The 18,076-nt window shown below is 64.2% G+C and overlaps 7 protein-coding genes across 7 annotated transcripts; 3 read left to right on the top strand and 4 right to left on the bottom strand.

The window, feature by feature from the left end:
• Positions 1 to 1,033: 1,033 nt before the first annotated feature.
• Positions 1,034 to 1,189, bottom strand: F751_0406 (hypothetical protein; the record flags this gene model as incomplete). Its single annotated transcript, XM_011397590.1, has 1 exon — positions 1,034 to 1,189. One exon carries the CDS (start codon positions 1,187 to 1,189, stop codon positions 1,034 to 1,036), a length of 156 nt encoding a protein of 51 aa, XP_011395892.1.
• A 925-nt stretch (positions 1,190 to 2,114) lies between these two features.
• Positions 2,115 to 3,147, bottom strand: F751_0407 (Cytochrome c oxidase subunit 6B; the record flags this gene model as incomplete). The annotated part of the gene is made up of 5 exons (XM_011397591.1): positions 2,115 to 2,156; positions 2,473 to 2,571; positions 2,671 to 2,736; positions 2,886 to 2,984; positions 3,100 to 3,147. 5 exons carry the CDS (start codon positions 3,145 to 3,147, stop codon positions 2,115 to 2,117), a joined length of 354 nt encoding a protein of 117 aa, XP_011395893.1.
• Positions 3,148 to 4,028: 881 nt separating this feature from the next.
• F751_0408 (Ran-binding protein 1-like protein a) lies at positions 4,029 to 5,377 on the top strand (the record flags this gene model as incomplete). The annotated part of the gene is made up of 4 exons (XM_011397592.1): positions 4,029 to 4,079; positions 4,191 to 4,420; positions 4,646 to 4,997; positions 5,249 to 5,377. The coding sequence occupies 4 exons, from the start codon at positions 4,029 to 4,031 to the stop codon at positions 5,375 to 5,377; spliced, it is 762 nt and encodes a 253-aa protein (XP_011395894.1).
• A 347-nt stretch (positions 5,378 to 5,724) lies between these two features.
• F751_0409 (Uncharacterized protein) lies at positions 5,725 to 8,494 on the bottom strand (the record flags this gene model as incomplete). Its single annotated transcript, XM_011397593.1, has 9 exons — positions 5,725 to 6,036; positions 6,202 to 6,294; positions 6,428 to 6,565; positions 6,728 to 6,842; positions 7,111 to 7,256; positions 7,518 to 7,619; positions 7,800 to 7,985; positions 8,207 to 8,338; positions 8,453 to 8,494. 9 exons carry the CDS (start codon positions 8,492 to 8,494, stop codon positions 5,725 to 5,727), a joined length of 1,266 nt encoding a protein of 421 aa, XP_011395895.1.
• Positions 8,495 to 9,286: 792 nt separating this feature from the next.
• Positions 9,287 to 13,520, top strand: F751_0410 (CDP-diacylglycerol-glycerol-3-phosphate 3-phosphatidyltransferase; the record flags this gene model as incomplete). Its single annotated transcript, XM_011397594.1, has 9 exons — positions 9,287 to 10,039; positions 10,352 to 10,425; positions 10,673 to 10,851; positions 11,018 to 11,454; positions 12,205 to 12,433; positions 12,568 to 12,652; positions 12,804 to 12,957; positions 13,128 to 13,242; positions 13,396 to 13,520. The coding sequence occupies 9 exons, from the start codon at positions 9,287 to 9,289 to the stop codon at positions 13,518 to 13,520; spliced, it is 2,151 nt and encodes a 716-aa protein (XP_011395896.1).
• A 918-nt stretch (positions 13,521 to 14,438) lies between these two features.
• F751_0411 (hypothetical protein) lies at positions 14,439 to 16,247 on the top strand (the record flags this gene model as incomplete). Its single annotated transcript, XM_011397595.1, has 5 exons — positions 14,439 to 14,505; positions 14,701 to 14,753; positions 14,953 to 15,063; positions 15,195 to 15,231; positions 15,658 to 16,247. The coding sequence occupies 5 exons, from the start codon at positions 14,439 to 14,441 to the stop codon at positions 16,245 to 16,247; spliced, it is 858 nt and encodes a 285-aa protein (XP_011395897.1).
• Positions 16,248 to 16,718: 471 nt separating this feature from the next.
• Positions 16,719 to 18,001, bottom strand: F751_0412 (Thylakoid lumenal 17.4 kDa protein, chloroplastic; the record flags this gene model as incomplete). Its single annotated transcript, XM_011397596.1, has 6 exons — positions 16,719 to 16,800; positions 16,922 to 16,982; positions 17,140 to 17,229; positions 17,349 to 17,438; positions 17,660 to 17,788; positions 17,929 to 18,001. The coding sequence occupies 6 exons, from the start codon at positions 17,999 to 18,001 to the stop codon at positions 16,719 to 16,721; spliced, it is 525 nt and encodes a 174-aa protein (XP_011395898.1).
• Between the last annotated feature and the right edge of the window lie 75 nt (positions 18,002 to 18,076).

Consider the following 18,076-nt stretch of genomic DNA (forward strand, 5'->3'; position numbering starts at 1 on the left):
ATGAGGTATCCGTCCGTGCGACGGCATCTTGCCAAACTAAACTCCCCCGCCGAGCTGGGATGTCCTTGTCTGCCAGATATCGCACTAGTGTTAGATGGGGGTTTTAACGATTTCGTGCATAAACTGTTGAATTAATTTTGCGTGCCCATTTCGATCACCCCCCTCTCTTTAGTTCTAGTCGAACGAAAACTGTGACACCGGCGACCATCCGGGGAGCACACCTTCCCCCACAAATGAAACCGGAATATGTCGGCATTACGGTGGACGTACCAGACCCGACTTCGGTGGATCGTCTTGTACTTGAAGGCCCACAGAGCTCTTCGGTCGTGGCTTGGGTGACAACAACCATACACGAGTGACCTTTTGAAGGCAGCCTCTGCTCAGCATCTTACTCGCAGTAATATGCCCGATGCCCATCCTCCCGGCATGTCCTCGCTTTGTACCTTTTCTGATAAGCATATATAACGCCTGAGCACCACTCACAAAAAGGATCTGGAGGCCAGAGCATGCACCTATGACTGAAATGCCTGGTTCACCCGATCAGGGCATCAGGAGGCAGACCCTCCACAACACACCTCATCCATGCGCATCCCTGTGCCTTAAACCATCAGCATGTCCGACCTCGAGCAGGAGGACCTGGTATAACCTGCATAGGTCACGACAATGGCCTAAGTAAAGTATGGCTCACATGAATGTGGCCATGGAGGAGTTCCTGCGTGAGGTATAGCAAGTTTGCATCCTTGACCCACAACCTAGACACAAAACACCTTTGCAGTCAATTCTTGAGGTGATGGTTGAGGAATGGAGTCCTGGACTGTATCCACTAAACGTGTTCCGACACAGCCTGTAACGATCGTCAATCCCCTGCTTCCTCCACAGGATGACCAGGTGTCCTGCTTTCCCAAACACACCCTCTTTACCCTTGGTCCATCGGATTGCAGTGGCTCTAGCTTGCGATGGATGCTGTCGGTCGGGGGGTGTTAGGCTCGCAAAGTACAGCAGCACGCAGCTGGGCGGTAGGTGGCAGCAGCTGCTAGTAGTCACCTTCAGATTGACCGAGTCTGAATATCGAATGTGTGGTTCTTTTGGCGTAGTCGCACATGCCCTTGCCACCCACAATAGATAAAGGGGAGAACCTGGCAGACTTTGCACCCGGTTTCTTGTTATACCCTGTGCAGCTGATCGCCATTTATTTTCGTGGACGCCAACTCCAACCAACTCTGGCAACAGTGCCGACCTGGCGCTGCCCCTTGTGCGCTTCTTCCTGTTGCACCCTTCTTTCGCCCCCTGCGGAAAGTATGCAATGTGGCTGTGATTGACGAGCACATGACGTCAAAGATGTGCTGCGACTGGCACACCACCTTGCATACCCACCGCTACAGGCAGGCAAAGAGGGGGGTGGAGGAGTTGATGGAGGCCTGGGGCACCAAGCGCTGCGACAACCGGATGTGCAATGTCAGGGTCGTCGACCGGCGTGTCGACGGGGCGATCAACATCCTGATGCTGACCAAGTGCTTTGTTGCTGGGGCGCCTCATTCAACAGCTTTTGGTGGACCCCGCCCCTGCTTCCCTTTCCCTCCAACCCCCCATCGCCCGGCTCGCCATTTGAGGCAACCAACTGCGCCAGTGGTATCCCGTTGGCGGGAAGAAGCTGCTAGCAACCGGCGCTTGCCTGGTAGGGGGACAAGGGTATTCCCATGCATTGCATTCCTTTGCTGACGGGCTCCGCCCCCCTGGTAGGGCATGGCGTGCACGTCACCTGCAGTTGAGTACCTTTAGTCTGCTGTGCTGTGATGTTTACAAAACATGACCACCGCCCACTGTTGTGGAAGAATGGCATGGTAAATTCTTTGCGCATGAACAGGAGGGGGTGGGTAATGCAGCCATGGAGGAGCACCAGTCCAAGCATGCTCCCCTAGGTGTTTCGCTGGGGTCCTCGGTCCCAGCCAGAGCAGGAGGCCAGTCTTCACCGCACTCGCAACTCAATACTTGCCCCACCTGCCAATCAGTGCGACAACAGAGTGGGGGTGTCATCGAGTGGCAGGGGGGACACACACGCTGGGTCATCCCATCAAGAGGCTGTACAACCATCCTTCAGGTCATACAAGGCCGGCTCACCAGCTGCCGTTCTCACGTGCCTCATTCCACTGCTCCAGCTGCAATGTAGAAGACAGTGCGATGGTCAGCAATGCGTCACTCGCTTGCCATGCCCACCCATTCCAGGGTGGGTATCAAATCAGAGAACAAACACACTGGGATGCTTCCAGGGATATCCTGCAATACACAGGATTTTGCACACCTCCTGCCCCCAAAGCAGTGGCTCGAGCCATGCACAAGGATACACTAGAAAGCCATGCAATCCACAGACACCACACCACACTCAGACTGCAAACCCAAGACCTGGCAAGAGCCACAACCAACAGAACAGGAGGTACAAGTTGTCCACAGAGGCCACACCAGGCGTCAACGTACCCACTCCACAGGGCAGATGGACCTGTAGACCTTGGCGAGGCGCTGGCACTCTGAATCCTCCTCGCCCTTCTGCTGGAAACAGCGATGTGCTTCGCAGTACTGCGCCGGTGGGAAGGTGGGGGCTAGTTGAGGGCTTCGGTGCTGGCAAACTCACCTCCACATGCCGCATGACCGATGTCACTTGACTCAAGCCCTCACCGCGACATAACAGTGCCGGCTCTGGTTGGTGATGGGGAAGCGGAAGTCCACAGGGGATGTGCTCAGCTGCAAAGGGGTCAAGTTGTGGGTAAGAGTGTGCTTAATTCCGTTTTGAATGGAAACCTCGGCACTTTTTGAGAGTCACTGGGAAGACCCACCAAGGTTGCCCCGCATCCTCATGGTCACCCGAAGAAGAGCGCGCCACCGTCACGCACCGTGATCTGACGCTTCTCGGGCTCCTCCTCCTCGACAGCCTCGGCCTCCACAGACTCCTTCTCGGGTTCGGGGCTCTCTACCTCCTCAGCCTCGGGTGCCTGCCACACGAGGAAAAAGGGGGGGGGGGGTTGCTCGCCACGCCAGGACGCTCGTCCTCCTAAAACCAAAGATGGCACAGATCAGTATCGCAAATGCTATCTGCACCGCAGGTACCTCCGCGACGACGACGGCCTCCTCAGCATACGACACGACGTTGCCCATGGCAGCACTCCTCACAGCGAAACCGAGGGCGCTTTTGGAGGATGTTGGCTTCTTTTGAGGATTGGCGTTGTTTCAGATTTCCAAACGTCGGCAAGAGGATTTGTCAGCCTCACCAGCCCGGGGGTTGAGCTGCGAGAAGCACACTGCACATGGCCTGCCGGGGTCGATGGTCACCCCCAGAGCAAGGGAAGGGGGTGGGTTATTGCTCGGTGGCTCAATCGGCGTAAATACAGATACGATCTAATCACAGTGCAAACAGATACATATCGTAAGTAATGCGTAGTGTCGGTCCATCGCAGAATAATTTAAAGTACAGCTTGAGAGAAAGAACTTAGGTACCTTGCATGGCAGACAGCATGTAAGGGTCAGTGGTCTTGTGTATGTGAAGATGATCGGGGGATATCAGCACCAATCGATGCCCCTCGGCTCGATAACCGAATGCAAAATAACAGGTACCAGGCAACTCATCCTCACTCTTCATGATGCCAATTGTCACATCCGCTTCCATTGCAACTCTGGTCATTCGTCACAATCGTGATGAGCATGAAGACCTCATGCAGATATCCTAGACAATAACGTAGTTTGTCTGTCGAGTCTGTTATTGTGATCCAAATTGAGGGTCTGTACAATCACATGCAGTATGCAAGTGTCTGATGATCTCATTCACCGGTGGAGTGATATTGGAGAGCTCCCGCAATAATGCCCTCCGAGCGCGGACCTTCCGTGAGCGTCCCCAGGGCTCTTCAGGTGCGGTTCTCCCTTCTCACGTGAAGCTTTCCGGCGCAATCCATACACACGTTAGATTGGTGCTGCCGTTCTTCTCATCGGACCGAGGCTGCGGTGACCCCTTGCCCCCTCGAGGCAGTTCCCAGTCCCGCACAATGTCTGACGCGAAGCCAGAAACCAGTAGCACGGAGGCGCTGGAGACACAGGTGATGTGACACGGGGCATGTGAAGCTGTGCCAGAAATCGTGGGATGGTGCTGGACCGGGGTGCCTGCACCTCCATCACACTGGTTTACAAACCTTGTTCATACCACGCAGGCGCCCTCCCCCACCCCTGTCTTCGGGTCATCTTCCACATTCGGGACGGGGACCGGCTTTGGTGGATTCACGGGAGTGAAGGCGGGGGAGGCGACCACCGGTGATCAGGAGGGTGACGACGGCGAGGAGGCCGGCGAGGAGGACTGCTCTGCCGAGTTCAAGCCCATCGTGCAGCTAGATGAGGTGGAGGTCAGCACAGGAGAGGAGGACGAGACCGCTCTCTTCGACGCGTGAGTGTGGAGTGGGGGTGTTGTGGTGGGGAGGGGGTTGCCAGGCAACTACCCACTGTGGGAGAAGGAGCTGCAGGGTCCACCACAGCCTACCTTGGCATCGAATGCATCGAGAGCTGGTTCAGACGATCCTGTCACCGTCCGCCCTGCCTCCCTGGCATCAATGTCCTCCTTGACGCCAAGCATACCCAGCCGCCTTCCTTAACCCTCTGAGCCACGCTGCAGCAAGTCCAAGCTGTACCGCTTCGATGCCGACGCCAACGAGTGGAAGGAGCGGGGTATTGGCCAGGCTCGCGTGCTGCAGCACAAAGCCAACCAGCGCATCCGGTTCCTGTTCAGGCAGGAGAAGACGCTGAAGGTGCGCAGCAACCACATCATCATGCCCGGGACCAAGGTCCAGGAGCACACCGGGAGCGAGAAGTCCATGGTCTGGTCCTGTGTCGACTTTGCCAGCGAGGAGCAGCGAATGGAGCTGTTCTGCATACGCTTTGCCTCAGCGGAGCGGGCGCAGGAGTTCAAGGCTGCCTATGATAAGGCTGCCGAGGACATGGGGGCCCTGCTTGGGGACGCCCCACAGGTGCGCGGGGCGGATGGCTGGACGCCAAATCCCCACGACTCTCCCAAGAATCTCTCGCGCATGCCAGTGGGCCCTCTTGGGCCGGGAGCGTTGAGGGCCTGCGCATTTGGTTTTGCGGGGGAAGGGGGGAGGAGTGGCCCACACGCTAGGGCCACACTCCGTCAACAACGCCTGTCCTGCCGCTGCATCCCCCTCCACCTGCATAATGTTGGCAGGAGCCGACTCCCTGTCCACTGGCCCCTCCACCACAGGCGGAGGAGGGTGCGGAGGAGGCGGAGCCCTCCGAGGCTGACAAGCTGGCCGCCGAGGTTGAGAAGGGAGTGAGCGTGAAGGACGGGGAGCCAACCGTTGAGCCCCCGGAGGAGCCGGCGCAGGGCTGAGGCTCAGGGGGTGTTCTCCTGTTCACCGTGCCCGACTCCCTTGTGCATGGTCATGCGTTGATCATGGTACAGCGTGTGAGGGGGACGCGCTGTAACAGCCATGTGCAGCCGGGCAGGGCGTGTGGGGCGGTTGGGGGCGTGCGTGCAGCGGCTTATGTTGGGATACAAGTGGCGTAGAGCGGCGAATCTTGGGAGCGCGGGTCCCGTGCGCGCTCGTAGCAATCCTCTGAGCCGCGTGGGCAGGCTCCGAGACCGCCCCGGATGGAGGCTGGGAGAGATGCTGCGCCCGCCTGGATGAGCGGGGGAGGCTGGGACGGCCTCGACTCCCCTCCCACCACCGGCCTCGCTCAGCACCCAAACTGCGCGCGCACACGGCCCAGCACGGCCTCCACCCGTGCGCAGAAGGCGGGCTCCCGCGCCCGCAGCGCCTGCAGCGCCAGCGCGTCGTGCACGCTGCCCTGGCTCCCTTGTGCCAGCGCGTCGTGCGCGTCGGCCTCCTCCTGTGTCAGCAGCACCAGGTTGCCGGGCGAGGCGGGGCGGCCCGCGTCCCAGCGCGTCAGCGCCAGGTGCCCGATGCTGCGCCCCAGGCCCTTGTCGTTGGAGCCCACCGCCTGCCGTGCGCTGCGGCCGCGCCAGTACTCCCGCACCAGGGCCTCCACCTGGCAGGGAGGGTGGACTATGGGGTCGGGCCTTCCAAGTGCTCCTGGGGGTAACCTCAGCGCCCTCAAGACACAGTGCGGAACGGCGCCGCGGAGCGGCGCCACGGACCATGCCGCACCCAGCCCCGTACCGATCCTTTCCCCCGTAAACGCACCCTTCCTCACCTCCTGCAGGTCTACTTGCACACCGGCGCTGGTCCCGAACCGAGCGTGCTCGCGGTCCTCCAGCCGGTGCAGCTGCGTCTGGTACTGCTTGATCTGCGACGTTGATTTGGCAGGGAGAAGTGCCCGGCTGTCCCCAGGTCTGATGGGCGAGAAGAGGGCCGACAGCACCTGCGCACGAGGCCGGCGTGCCCATTCAGTCACTCCCCGTGGCGGCCTTCGCACGCACCTCTATCGTGAACACGGGCTCCGGGACGAAGGGCTTGCCCGCCAGCTGGCACAGGATCCAGCTGGCGGCCGCCATGCCAAACAGGGCGGGCATCGTGCCCAGGACGGGGATGGTCCGTATCCGAAAGTTTGGGACGACCTTTGGGATTGGGAGGAGGGGACTGGGCATCAGGGATTGGGTGTGCGCGCCTGGAGGCGTCGTAGGGCTCCACGGAGCACGGCCCACGGGCGGTCGGGATTGTCCCTGCCGCCACCCAGAGCCAACCTGTGGCCATCCCTCTTCCCGGCAGCACCGCGGCACCTGGTAGTCGAGGGGACTGGCGCCCTCCTCGCCGCCGAAGATCAGGCCGACGCGCGGCTTCTCCGTGGACAGCAACACCGGCACGCCGTCGGCGATGCCATGCTCCCGCCTAAGCCTGCATGTGGCCGCAGGAGAGAGGGGGGAAGTGTGTGTGGGTGGCACATGGGGAAGGCTGCAGAGGCCATTGCCCAGCCCGTGCATCCAGTCATGCCTGCAACAATGAAATTCCTGCCAGGGCGGGGCTTACCGCCGCCAGGATCGCACCCTGCCATAACTCCAGTCCTGGGGCCGCCAGGAGAGATCCTCCGCACGCGCCTGGACCCTCCCCATGGCCCATCCCTCACGCTCAATTCCCCCATTCCTCCACCACCTTCACTCCGCACCTGTGCCGCACCGCCCTGGCCAGCGGGTCTGCCACCGACTCCGCCACGTCCACGATGCGGAGGCGAGTGGGGTCGGCCTTGGCGCCGGCCCCCGCTGAGGCCAGCACTGGGATCCCCCGCGCCCGGCACGCAACCAGCAACGCCACCTGCAATGGTGGGCACGTGTGGGTGTGTATCACGGGGCAGAGGGAGATGGGGAAGGGGCCGCTGGGATGATCCCACGAAACGAGATCGAGAAGGAAACTCCCACACATCTGCAGGGGCCGGCGCAGCACCTCACCGGGGTTTCAAGGACCCAGTTGTCAACGCCACCCCCCTCCTGGCTCCAAAGGGGATGCCCAGGTCTGGGGCGCCACAAAGCCTGTGGTCCCACCTCCTCGCGGCCCCGAGCCCCACCCCTCTCACACCTTGGTGTCGATGTTGTCGATGGCGTCCAGCACAAAGTCTGGGTTCCCGGCGAGGATGTGCTCCTCTGTCTCCTCGGTGTACATGGCACGCACGGCCTCGATCTTGGAGCAGGTGAGCGTATGTGCGACGGATCAAATTCACTTGCGCTGCGTTGCGCAGCTGGCGTGAGTCAAGGCATCAGTGTGGGACAGGCGGCATGTGCTGCTGCGTGCCGCTAAGACCTTTCATGCACCGCTCACACCACATCCAGGGCTGTCCTAGACACACACCCCTTCCGGCACCTGGGCTTCGGGCATGACCTGGCGGAAGTAGGCCGCCAGGCACTCTGCCTTGGGCATGCCCACGTCTGCGCGTGTCGCATTGCAGTGTCGGTTCAGGGACGAAAGCGACACCTGGTCAAAGTCAACGAGGCGTAGACGGCCCACCCCGGAGCGGAGCAGAAGGTGTGCTGCATGGCTGCCCACTCCCTGCACGAAAAGAGAGCGGGGATGAGGGTTATTAGATCGTAAAGGATGCAGACTCTGGCCGCCCGCACAGGAGCCATCATCACTCCCCGGGCTTCCCGGCACTGACTGCCTGAAGAAGCAGTGCTCAGCCAGGTGGTCCAGGGATGCATGGCATCCCTCACCAGCCCCTTCCCTCCGCCCTGGATTAGACAGCCCACCACCACATCCTGATAATCACTCACTCCAAGACCCACGACCACGACAAAGGACTCGGCTATTCGCTTCTGGGAGGGCAGGCCGAAGAACTGGACATTCCTGGTGAGGTGCTCAGCCACCACCTCGTCCTCCTCGAACTTGGAGAAATCGAAGGGACCCTCACCGGGGTGCGGAAGAGGCGGCAGTGGTGGCCTGCATCCACTACCATACTCTGTAGTGCGCTTGCTCGGTAGACCATGCCGTACCGCCCACCAGCACGCCCCGGCACCTACGCAGGTTCCGGCTGAGAAGGCCAGCACGGTGCGAGTGTCCATTGACGTGTAAGTGCTCGGTATTCGTCATCTCATATGGTAGTCATATACAATCATCATTTCTTGTGTACTTGCGCCCGCATACGGCATTTTTTCATGGGGTCTCCGGAAGTCGCGCCCTGAATACTACGTGTGCAGAACACCTTTGCGATCTAGCACACTAATCGACTGGAAGGCATGGGCCTGGTATTTTAATTCTGTCAGACGTGACAGAGGAGTACATTGATTGTGTCGAGTAAACCATGCATGGCCCTGGACGGCCCCTGTCATGGAGCACCGTGTAGCAGCGGCGAGGCTGTGAGCCCTGGCAGGCTGCTGCTGGTTTGGGATGGCTCCAAGGACTGCCGCGAGCTGCGGGAGTTTTGCATTCCCGAAATACATGCGGCCTACGCCCTTCACACCGGAGACCGACTGGCCGAGCTACCCATCGTGCACTCCTCCAGCCACCTCCTGCTGGCCTCTGTCCCAGTGGGCGCCGATGCAGATGCCGTGGTTGCTGCCTGCACGTCCTCTGATCTACTCAAATGCCTGGTGAAGGTGGGCTATTTGGGTAATGGGCGTGTTTCGTCTCCAGGCAACATTGTGTTTCGACGCGTCTGGACATGTTCATGTGGCCGCACCCTTGTAGATGCTGGGGATGACCTGCGTACCACGGGCATCCGCCACAAGCTGAGCGGTGGAGCATTTCCCCCTCTCCACCATTCACAGGTGGAAGCCAGTGCCAGCGACGCTGGTGGGCTTGCCGGGGAGTGCCAGCAGGGCGCTTCCCATCATGACCCCGGACCCCCCTTCGAGATGGTCGTCGCCGGGGACGGGACCATGGGCGCCCGCACGGCCCAGAAGCGGGTCAGGGCGGAGCTGCAGCGCGCCGGGGTCAAGCCCTCTGGCCCCGGCCGCGCCTGCATCCAGGTCCCCGACGGCGGCCCGCTCATAGCCGGGCACCTTCTGGCCCGCCCAGCGCGCCTCGGCGGCACCCCGAGGCGGCCGTCCCACGCCGCAGGAGGCCCCACCTCCCTGCCGCCCCTGCTGGCGGCGCTGACCGTGCGTCTGGCGCGCGTGGCGCGGCACAGCCTGGCCTGGGACCCGTGCTGCGGGTCGGGGTCCCTCCCGCATGCCGCGCTGGGCACTGTGGGCTGCCGGTTGGCGCTGGGCTCCGACGCTGCCCGGGGCGCGCTGCCCGAGGCCGGGGCCGGGCCCGCCGGCAGCGACTGGGCGGTGCTGGACGCGGTCGGCGCCGCGCGTCGCGCGCAGCGCGGGCGCTGGCTGGACGCGCTCCTGGCAGACCCGCCCTACGGCGTGCGTGCCGTGCGGCACGGCGGCGACGGGCACCGGACGGTCGCTGCGCCGGGCGTCGATGCCTTGCGTGCTGCAGCGGGGGTCGATTGCCCACTGTGTCAGGTCGATGATCAAGACGCATCCTGTTTGGCACCCAGCCCCAAAGTGCGGCGCGATACGGGCACCTGCAAGGCCGTGGCCGCCGCCGCCGACACCGACGACCACCTCGGCCCCATCCTGCGTGGCCTGCTGGACCTGGCGCGGCACGCCCTGGTGCCGGGCGGCAGGCTGGCGCTGTGGCTGCCGCGCCACGCCGCGCGCGCCCAGGACCTGGCGGAGCGGGGCGCGGCCCGCGGGCTGCGCCTGGAGTGGTGCCTGCACGAGGCCAGGGCAGGCGGACTGGGCCGGGCGCTGGCCGTCTGGGTGAGCGGGGAGGGTGGCGGCGCAGGTAGGGATGATGGCGTGGAAGGGGAACGCGGCGACGCAGGGGGGGAAGGCGGCGCTGGTGGGACACCGTGCCGGAGCGCGGAGGGGTGTGCCCGCCGCACCGCACCCCCCGGCGAGTACGCCCGCCGGCACGACCAGCGGGAGGCGCCGCGCGCGCAGCGCTACGCGGAGGTGCGTGGGGCCGCCTCGGGCCTTGACGTCGACGTGTGGAGGTGCGGGGCCGGAGGTGCGGGGCCGGGGCCTGAGCAATGATGGTAGGCGCACGTGCACGTTCGAGGGAACCTCGTTGTGTGGCGAGGGTGTGGCGCGAGGTGTGGGTACAAACACCCCGACGCTGCATGTTTGATCCCCAGGGGCCGCATCCCCAGAGGACCCTGCAAGGAGCGTCGCCGCCTCTGTCACTCGCTGCACCATATTTATCCCCCCCCCTTCCTCCCGATCCCCTCACCTCCATGCAAGGGCCGCCTGGCTGGGGGACACCGCTGCCATCGCCTCCTTCCTGGCCGCCGGCGGCGACGTGGACGCCCGGGACTTGCGCAGCCAGACCGCGCTCCAGTTTGCCGCGGGGTATGGTCGCCTGCCCGCCGTCCGTCTCCTGCTCGAGGCCGGGGCCAGCCTGGAGGTGGCCGACGAACCAGGTGGGCCGGGCAGCGTGGGTTCGGGTCCAGGCCAGGCGGGCTGTGGCTCCAGCGGCGCGACGCCCCCCCCCCCCCACCCCCCCGGAGCTGGCGCGCGCAGCCTCGGCGCTCCGGTGCCCATGGGGCGATGACTAAACCCCCCTATTACCATCGAATTCACCACCAGGCGCGAAGCCGGCCCTGCACCGGGCCGCGGCCCGCGGGCACGTGGAGGTGGTGCGCGCGCTGCTGGCGGCGGGGGCCTCCCCCGCGCAGCGCTGCGGCGAGGGCCTGACGGCGCTCATGCTGGCCGCCCAGTTCGGGCACTCGGCTGCGACGGCCGCGCTGGCCGCCGACGGCGGGCTGCTGGCCGAGGACCCCGGCGGCCGCACCGCGCTGGACCTGGCGGCGCAGTGGGGCAAGGAGGGGACGCTGCGCGCGCTGCTGGCGGCGGGGCCGGGGGCCTGCGTCCCTCACCTGGCGCGGGCCGTGCTGCTGGCCGCGCGCTGGGGCCACGTGGGCGCGCTGCGCACGCTGGCCGCTGCGGGGGCGGACCTGGGGCCGGGGCTGCGGGAGGCCGAGGCCTGGGCCAGGCCGGGGGCCGCCGAGGAGTGCCGGGCCTGGGTGCGGGGGGGGGCGTCTGGCCGAGGAGGGCGGCATGGACCTGTCCCAGCCCCAGTGAGGAAGCCAGCGGATTTCCCAACCGATTCATCAGCCCCATCCACGATCAGTCGGTGTGTTTATTGCAGTAGTAAGCAGTGCTTCTGATGAATGGTGTCGTTCCGTGCCTGGGTGAGGACCCGAGGGAAAAAGTCCACGCTGCTGCTGCACTGTTCCTCACCCTCTCCGTGAACACGAGGTCCCAGGTGGTCCTCTCCCCCCCCACGCGCTGATGCAATCGTTTTCATCTCCTTGCTTGTTATTGGTGTGCATGGTATGCGTCGATCCCAGCCCCAGCCATGGACAAAGGGTGAAGGGTCGTGGAATGAGGCCCCCAGAGGGAATCTGGGCGGAACAGGTGTCTCAGCGGGGGGGGAAGATCTCAGCGCACCCTGCGGTCTAGACTCTGAGTGCATGGAGGAACCCGAATCCCGGGTCTACATCATTAAGAGATACTTTGCAAAGCAGCGTTGCCCTGTGTTGTCGCGCCTTGGGCTGGGTCAAGTGGCACGATGAAGCGACGGGGCAGTGAGCGGGCAATCAGGGGGGTGCCCCTGTTCCGGGTATCTACAATGGTAAGTGGTGATCCAGGGGACATATCTAGATACAGTGCCGCGTCGGGATACCCGTCGCTCCCGCGCGCCCCCTTCACCCCCCCCTTCCACCAGCTGTGTGTGCCTCCCACCAGGCCCCAAAATCCTTCGTCCTCCCCAGGAGTCGCTGGACTCTCCCATCGACCGACGGGCCGACTACTACCGTCTCACTGCACTGGAGGGTCTGCGCAAGAGGTCCACAGGGACGGTCAGCCCCTTCCTGAACCTGCCAAACCTGCTCACCATCAGCCGGGTGTTCATGGTGCCCATGTTTGTGGTCACATGGTTCTGGACCAGCACCGCAGCACCCGCCACCACCGCAGCCCTCTTCACCATTGCTGCGCTGACAGGTGTGTGTGTGTGCGCAGAGAGGGGGGAGGGGGGGGACCACGGGACACCCTCCCGCCCATGCCGCCGCTCCATACCCGAGTGTTGCCCCCCAACAAGAAAGCCACCCCAAGCTCTCTGCTCCCTCCTTCTACAGACTGGTTGGACGGGTACCTGGCTCGACGGCTGCAGCTCACCAGCGCTTTTGGCGCATTCCTGGACCCAGTGGCGGACAAGATCATGTGAGTGTGACTGGCAGCAGGGCATGGGGGGAAGTGGGGAGAACGGCATGGCTCACTCCCCAGGTCCAGGTGGTGGTCGTCACTGGCACGAGCTGCAGCAACGTCCCCGTTCACCCGTCAACCCCCCTCCTTGCCCGCGCTGCGAGTCCAGGGTATCCACGGCGCTCATCCTCCTGGCCAGCGACCCGCCCCCGCCCATCTCGCTGCCCGCCATGGTCGTGCCGGTGGTCATCATGACGGCACGCGAGCTCACCATGTCGGCGCTGCGGGAGTGGGCGGCGGCGTGGAGCAACGAGGCGCACAAGGTGGGCTGGTGTGGCGGGTGGTGGGCATGGAGCCTGGGGGAGAAATGCTCTCCCATCCCTGTGAGCTTGGCACACGAGGTGAGGGGCGCAGTCGGCCCTGGCAGCCGCCCTTTTTAACTCAGGCCCTTTGCCAGTCAGGCCATGCCCCCCATCCACCCACCACCTTGCAGGCAGTCAAGGTCAACTCCCTTGGTAAATGGAAGACCGCGCTGCAAATGGTCGCCATGACGGCCCTGCTCGTCCTGCGACATGCAGACCTGATCCTAGGACCTGGCTATGAATCTGGTGAGAGGGGCCCGGGGGTGTGGCCGGGAGTCACGGAACCATACTGCGCAGGGAAACCCTTGCCCGGAGACGAGCACCTCTCGAAGCTGGTGGCAGGTGCCCTGTGCACCGGACATCGGTGATTCCTCATCGAGCCCACACAACCCTTCACAGGGCTGCACGCACTGGTCCTAGGGGCTCTCGCGGTCCTGTGGCTGGCCGCATTCCTGGCGGTCTGGAGCCTCGTGAACTGTGAGATTACGCGGTGTCGGCGTGGCATGACGGCTCGCGGGCATTGATTCGGGGTGTTGTGAAAGCAGTACCACGTTTACGAGCCTGTTTCAACCCATGTTCCAACCCAAACTGCAGATATGTCATGCGTATGGAAGTTTCTTGCGAGCACGTGAGCCTCGGACGACGCGAGGATGTGTGCGAGTATGAGCTTGCGTGGCATATCCGAGCATTGTATTTGCCGATAGGCCCACTTCGGAAGGCGGGTTACACGCCGCGGGAGGTCCGGATGGGGGTCCCTCCTCTGGTAACTCATCGAAATTAATTGATATGACCCACCATGATGCCCTCGCGGCCCCGAACGGATGGCGTACTAGGTTGCTGCCATACTCGGCACTGCGCACTATTTCTGGGGACCACATTCCTTCGAGCCACCCATGGCGGTCGGGTCCTTCGGCGGATGGCCCTTGTCTTTTGCATCCCTCCATTGTAAGCAATTAAAAAAAATAACCGGCCGATCGACATAGTTTCTTACGCCCCAGGGACGACAACATGGCCACGATGGCCGTTTACGAACCTGTAGGGCAGCTGAATTGAGGTGACGTACTTCAGTCGGGGATACCCCGGAAATCGCCGGGGTCGAAGGGTTGGTAGATCCGCCAAATCTCCGGACTTTTACAGTGAGCACCTCGAAGCCATCGGCGAAGTTGCCAGGTGCGGAACCGTGACCTCCACTTATGTCACCTTGGATTTAAGACGCATATTGAGCTCGGTGAGGACGTCGCCGGTCACCTTCTCGGCGCTTGATCCTACGCGCGACGACTGGTAGCCGCACAACGTGAAGTTGGCCTCAAATTTGACGGCAGGCTCCCCTGGCCCGTGCCGCGTCCGTGGACGCGCACACAGCTGACATCTGCAGCTAATCGTGTCGGATTCCGTGGTAATCTGCCTCGCCTGACCCTGACTCGCAACCTTGGACGCTCCTCATGATCATGGGCGAGGGCGACACCGGCTTCGGCGCTCTCAAACGGAGTCGCAAGCGCACTCGTGCCGGTGAGCAGGCTGATGTCTCATGTCGCGTGGTGCCCGGTGTGGTCCTTAACGTGGTTTATATGACGGGGCCGCGTCGGATGTTCGTACCGATGGACCTACCCCGAAGAGCGTCATGGGAAGGTGATAACTCGGTGCGACAGTTCCCCCGCGGCCCGACCACTGATCCTTCCCCCCACCCGTGTGGCCCCACCGCAGGCCGCTTCTCCAGCGAGATTACCTTGAAGGAACTCGAAGCTTGTTATCACTTGGTGAGTTGGAGCCCGGGCGATGGCAGTTGAACCCACGCCGCGAGCGGTTGGCTTGTACGGATGTCGACCCTTATGCGCCCAGTTCCCCACGGGCGGCCCGCCGGTTGGGACCGACAAGGCCCGGCCGAGTCTCCTCCTCGACTGTGAGCAGGTCCTCACTCGCCTCGGGCCCCCCCCCTCTCCCCCCCCAATTCCGCAGCCGGCCCAGGTCGCCTGTGGCCGCCTGGGGGTGGGCCTGACCATCCTCAAGCGCATCTGCCGCGCCCACGGCGTGGCCGCCTGGCCCTACCGCAAGCAGTACAAGTATGAGGTGAGTGGCGCGGGCAGTGGCGCGGACCGCGACTGGCATGCCCCCAACCCACACCCAGCACCGTCGACCCATGGCCAACACCGTCGACCCCCGACCCCCCACCGCCCCCGCTCCTCGCGTCCCCCATGCAGTTGGGCGACACGCCGCATCCCATCGCAGACACCCCGAGTGGGGCCTGGGAGCGGCCCGCCGGCCCCCAGCCGGCCACATGCCGGGCTGCCAGCCCCGAGACGAGCTCGTGCGGGCTGGACCTGCTGCTGGACGCCATAGACGGCTCCGGGGATGACCGCGCCGCGGGCGGCGACGCGGCGGCCCAGAGCGCGCCTCCGCGCGGCGCCGCCGTGCCGCTGGAGCGCGCGGGTAGCAGCGGCACGCTGTCGGCCAGCACCACGCGGCGCCTGAGCATGTCGGGGAGCCTGGAGCCGAGCGGGCAGCCGCCTGCGCAGGCCCCGCCCGGCGCCGACGCCGCCGGCGCCGGCGCGCCGCGCACGCTGTCGCGCCCCCTGCCCTCGGGCTCCCTTTCCCTGGCCTCCGAGGCGAGCGCATGCCTGAGCGGCACACTGCACCGACCCCGGCCCATGCATGCCGCACCAGCCCGACCCCCCATCCCCGCGTTCCGGGGCTGGACGCCACCCGCCGCGCTGGCGGCGAAGCCCCAGGATGCGGCGCGCGGAGCGCCTCCGGGCGAGGCGGCCGACGGCCTGCGTCGCCGCGCTCTGGCCTCGCTGCTGAGCCTGGTGCTGCAGCGCGGCACGCCAGGCGAGGGCGCGGCCTCCGCCGCCGTCGCCGCGGAGCTGGCGCGGTGCCTGCAGCACCAAGCCTGCCGGGCGCCGGCGGAGGTCAGGGACAAGGCGCCGCTCTGCGGCGAGGCCTGGCAGCCGCGGGACGTCGCCCGCCCGCCGGCAGAGGACGCCTGGCAGCCGCCGGCGGTGGGCGCCTGGCAGCAGCAGCTGGACGCCTGGCAGCAGCCGCAGCACCTGGATGCCTCGCAGCAGCGCAACCTGGACGCCTGGCAGCAGGTGGACTGCTGGAGCACGGGCCGAGTGATGCCCCCTGCAACCGCGCCGGCCCCACAGCACGACTGGCGCCGCGGCGTGCCGGCTTCAACACTGGCCGCCGCCCGTCACGACTCCAGGCAGTACACGCACGTGCGCCACCTGCTGGCCTCCGTCGGCCGCGCCTGAGTGCGGCGCGACTCGCCCATGGTCCGAACGTGAGGACCCAAATGCTTGAGCCCCCATGGCACCCATGCGCGCGCGGACAGACTGCCGCCCGCACCTTGTACCTTCACCTCGGTTTTTGTCCCCTTGTGCACCACCGCCTCTGGTGCACCACCGCCTCTTGTGCACCACCGCCTCTTGTGCATCGCCGCCCCCATGCGGCCTTGCGTTCCCCCACCCCTCGCCCTTACTTGGCATGTGTCGAGCCTTGCAGTCCCCCGTCACGGAAATAATCCCCGAGACCCCTCCTCGCCCCTCATCCATGCCTGGCTGTGATTCGATATATACCATGGCCAGGCCACACTCGGTGGGGTCGGGGGTAGCTCAGGCTGTCGGTTCAAGGGTCCTCGCCACAGTCTGTCCTGCCCCGCTCTGCCTGTTGGAGCCATCAGGAGGGGCCGCCATCCACACTCCCTCAGAGCTTGAGCGGGGCGATTACCCGCTGCCGCGGCAACCCACCTGGACCCTAGAGTCCCCCGTCAGGCTGGGCTCCGCGCAGAGGCGGCGAACGTCCTCACTGGGAGAGGGGAGGGTGGATGGGTCAGGTGTGGTTGGAGACCGAGGGCGACCCTAGTACAGATCATGGCCAGGGCAGTCCAGGAGCACCTCGGCTCGCACTGCCCTGCCCCGCCACCCACCTGCCGATCAGGGCGTCCTCGAAGCTGGCCCCGTCCAGGTTGGCTCCCTTGAAGGTGGCGCCTGCGATGCAAGGGAAGGGTAGGATGAGCTTGGTATACTTTGAGCGGTTCCTTCACATGCACATCATGCGGCAGGGTTGAGCGCGCGCCCAGCCCACAGGATGCAGAGTCCTGCACGCAGGCGACCTGCGAGGCACCCTCGGCCTGTCATGCCGCACCAGTGATCACGGCGTTGGTAAACTTGGTTCCCGTAAGGTTGGCCCCGTCAAAGTCCACCCGATCCACAACGGAGCTGGTCAGGTCGGCCCCTACAGGAGTGGGGATGGCAGAGGATCAATGTTATGTGAGCGGGGGGTCCCCAGGCTTATGTGCCTGGCTTCCCTCCAAGTGTGCTCCATGGCATCGTATCCCTCTTCAGCCGCCTCACCCTTGAAGTTTGTGCCAACAGCGTAGGCCTTGGACATGACCACCTCCTGCATCTGGGCGCCAGACAGGTCAGCGTTCAGCAGGAGCGCGCCTGGGAGGGGAGGGTGGCTGTGTGCGTGGCTGACCATACACTGCGCTGCGATGCGCCTGATGATAGGTTGTGGACGCACCAAAGACCGCCCTTCACCCCAGGTAGCTGCACCCCGGCGTCAGAGCATGTACTTGCAAAATGACGAACCCCGCCCCAGCCGCACTCTTCGTCAGCCCTGCTTTTCCTCGGCAAATCCATCAATCCCCACAACCTCTGCATACCTGACAGCACCTTCCCTTTCAGCTCCGCCCCTGGGAAGCTGCAGAAGCGGAGGTCCAGGATCTTGTCAGACACCGCATTGGCCTGGCCAATGGTATTGCCGGTGAAGGCCCTCTCGCAGCGCAGCGGATCTGAGCGGCCAGGGGCGGCATGCTGACCATTGAGTATGCCCACGGGGCCAAGAAGGCATGCACTCAAACCCGGGCACTCAACACCAGGCAGGCAAAGGAACCAGGCAGAGGGGGCTCCCATGAATCAAACGTCGCCCCACCTGAGTCGAGGGGTGGCAGGCGCTGGTTAGAGCCGGCGTGCGCAGGCGATGCTTGCAGGGAGGCGGCCACCATCAGAGCTGCTGTCCATGACGCCACGCGGGGGAGGGACAGGTTAACCAATGGCTCATGCATGCGCCGGCCTGCGGT

Source organism: Auxenochlorella protothecoides (assembly GCF_000733215.1).
Source record: "Auxenochlorella protothecoides strain 0710 unplaced genomic scaffold scaffold106, whole genome shotgun sequence".
NCBI lineage: Eukaryota > Viridiplantae > Chlorophyta > Trebouxiophyceae > Chlorellales > Chlorellaceae > Auxenochlorella > Auxenochlorella protothecoides.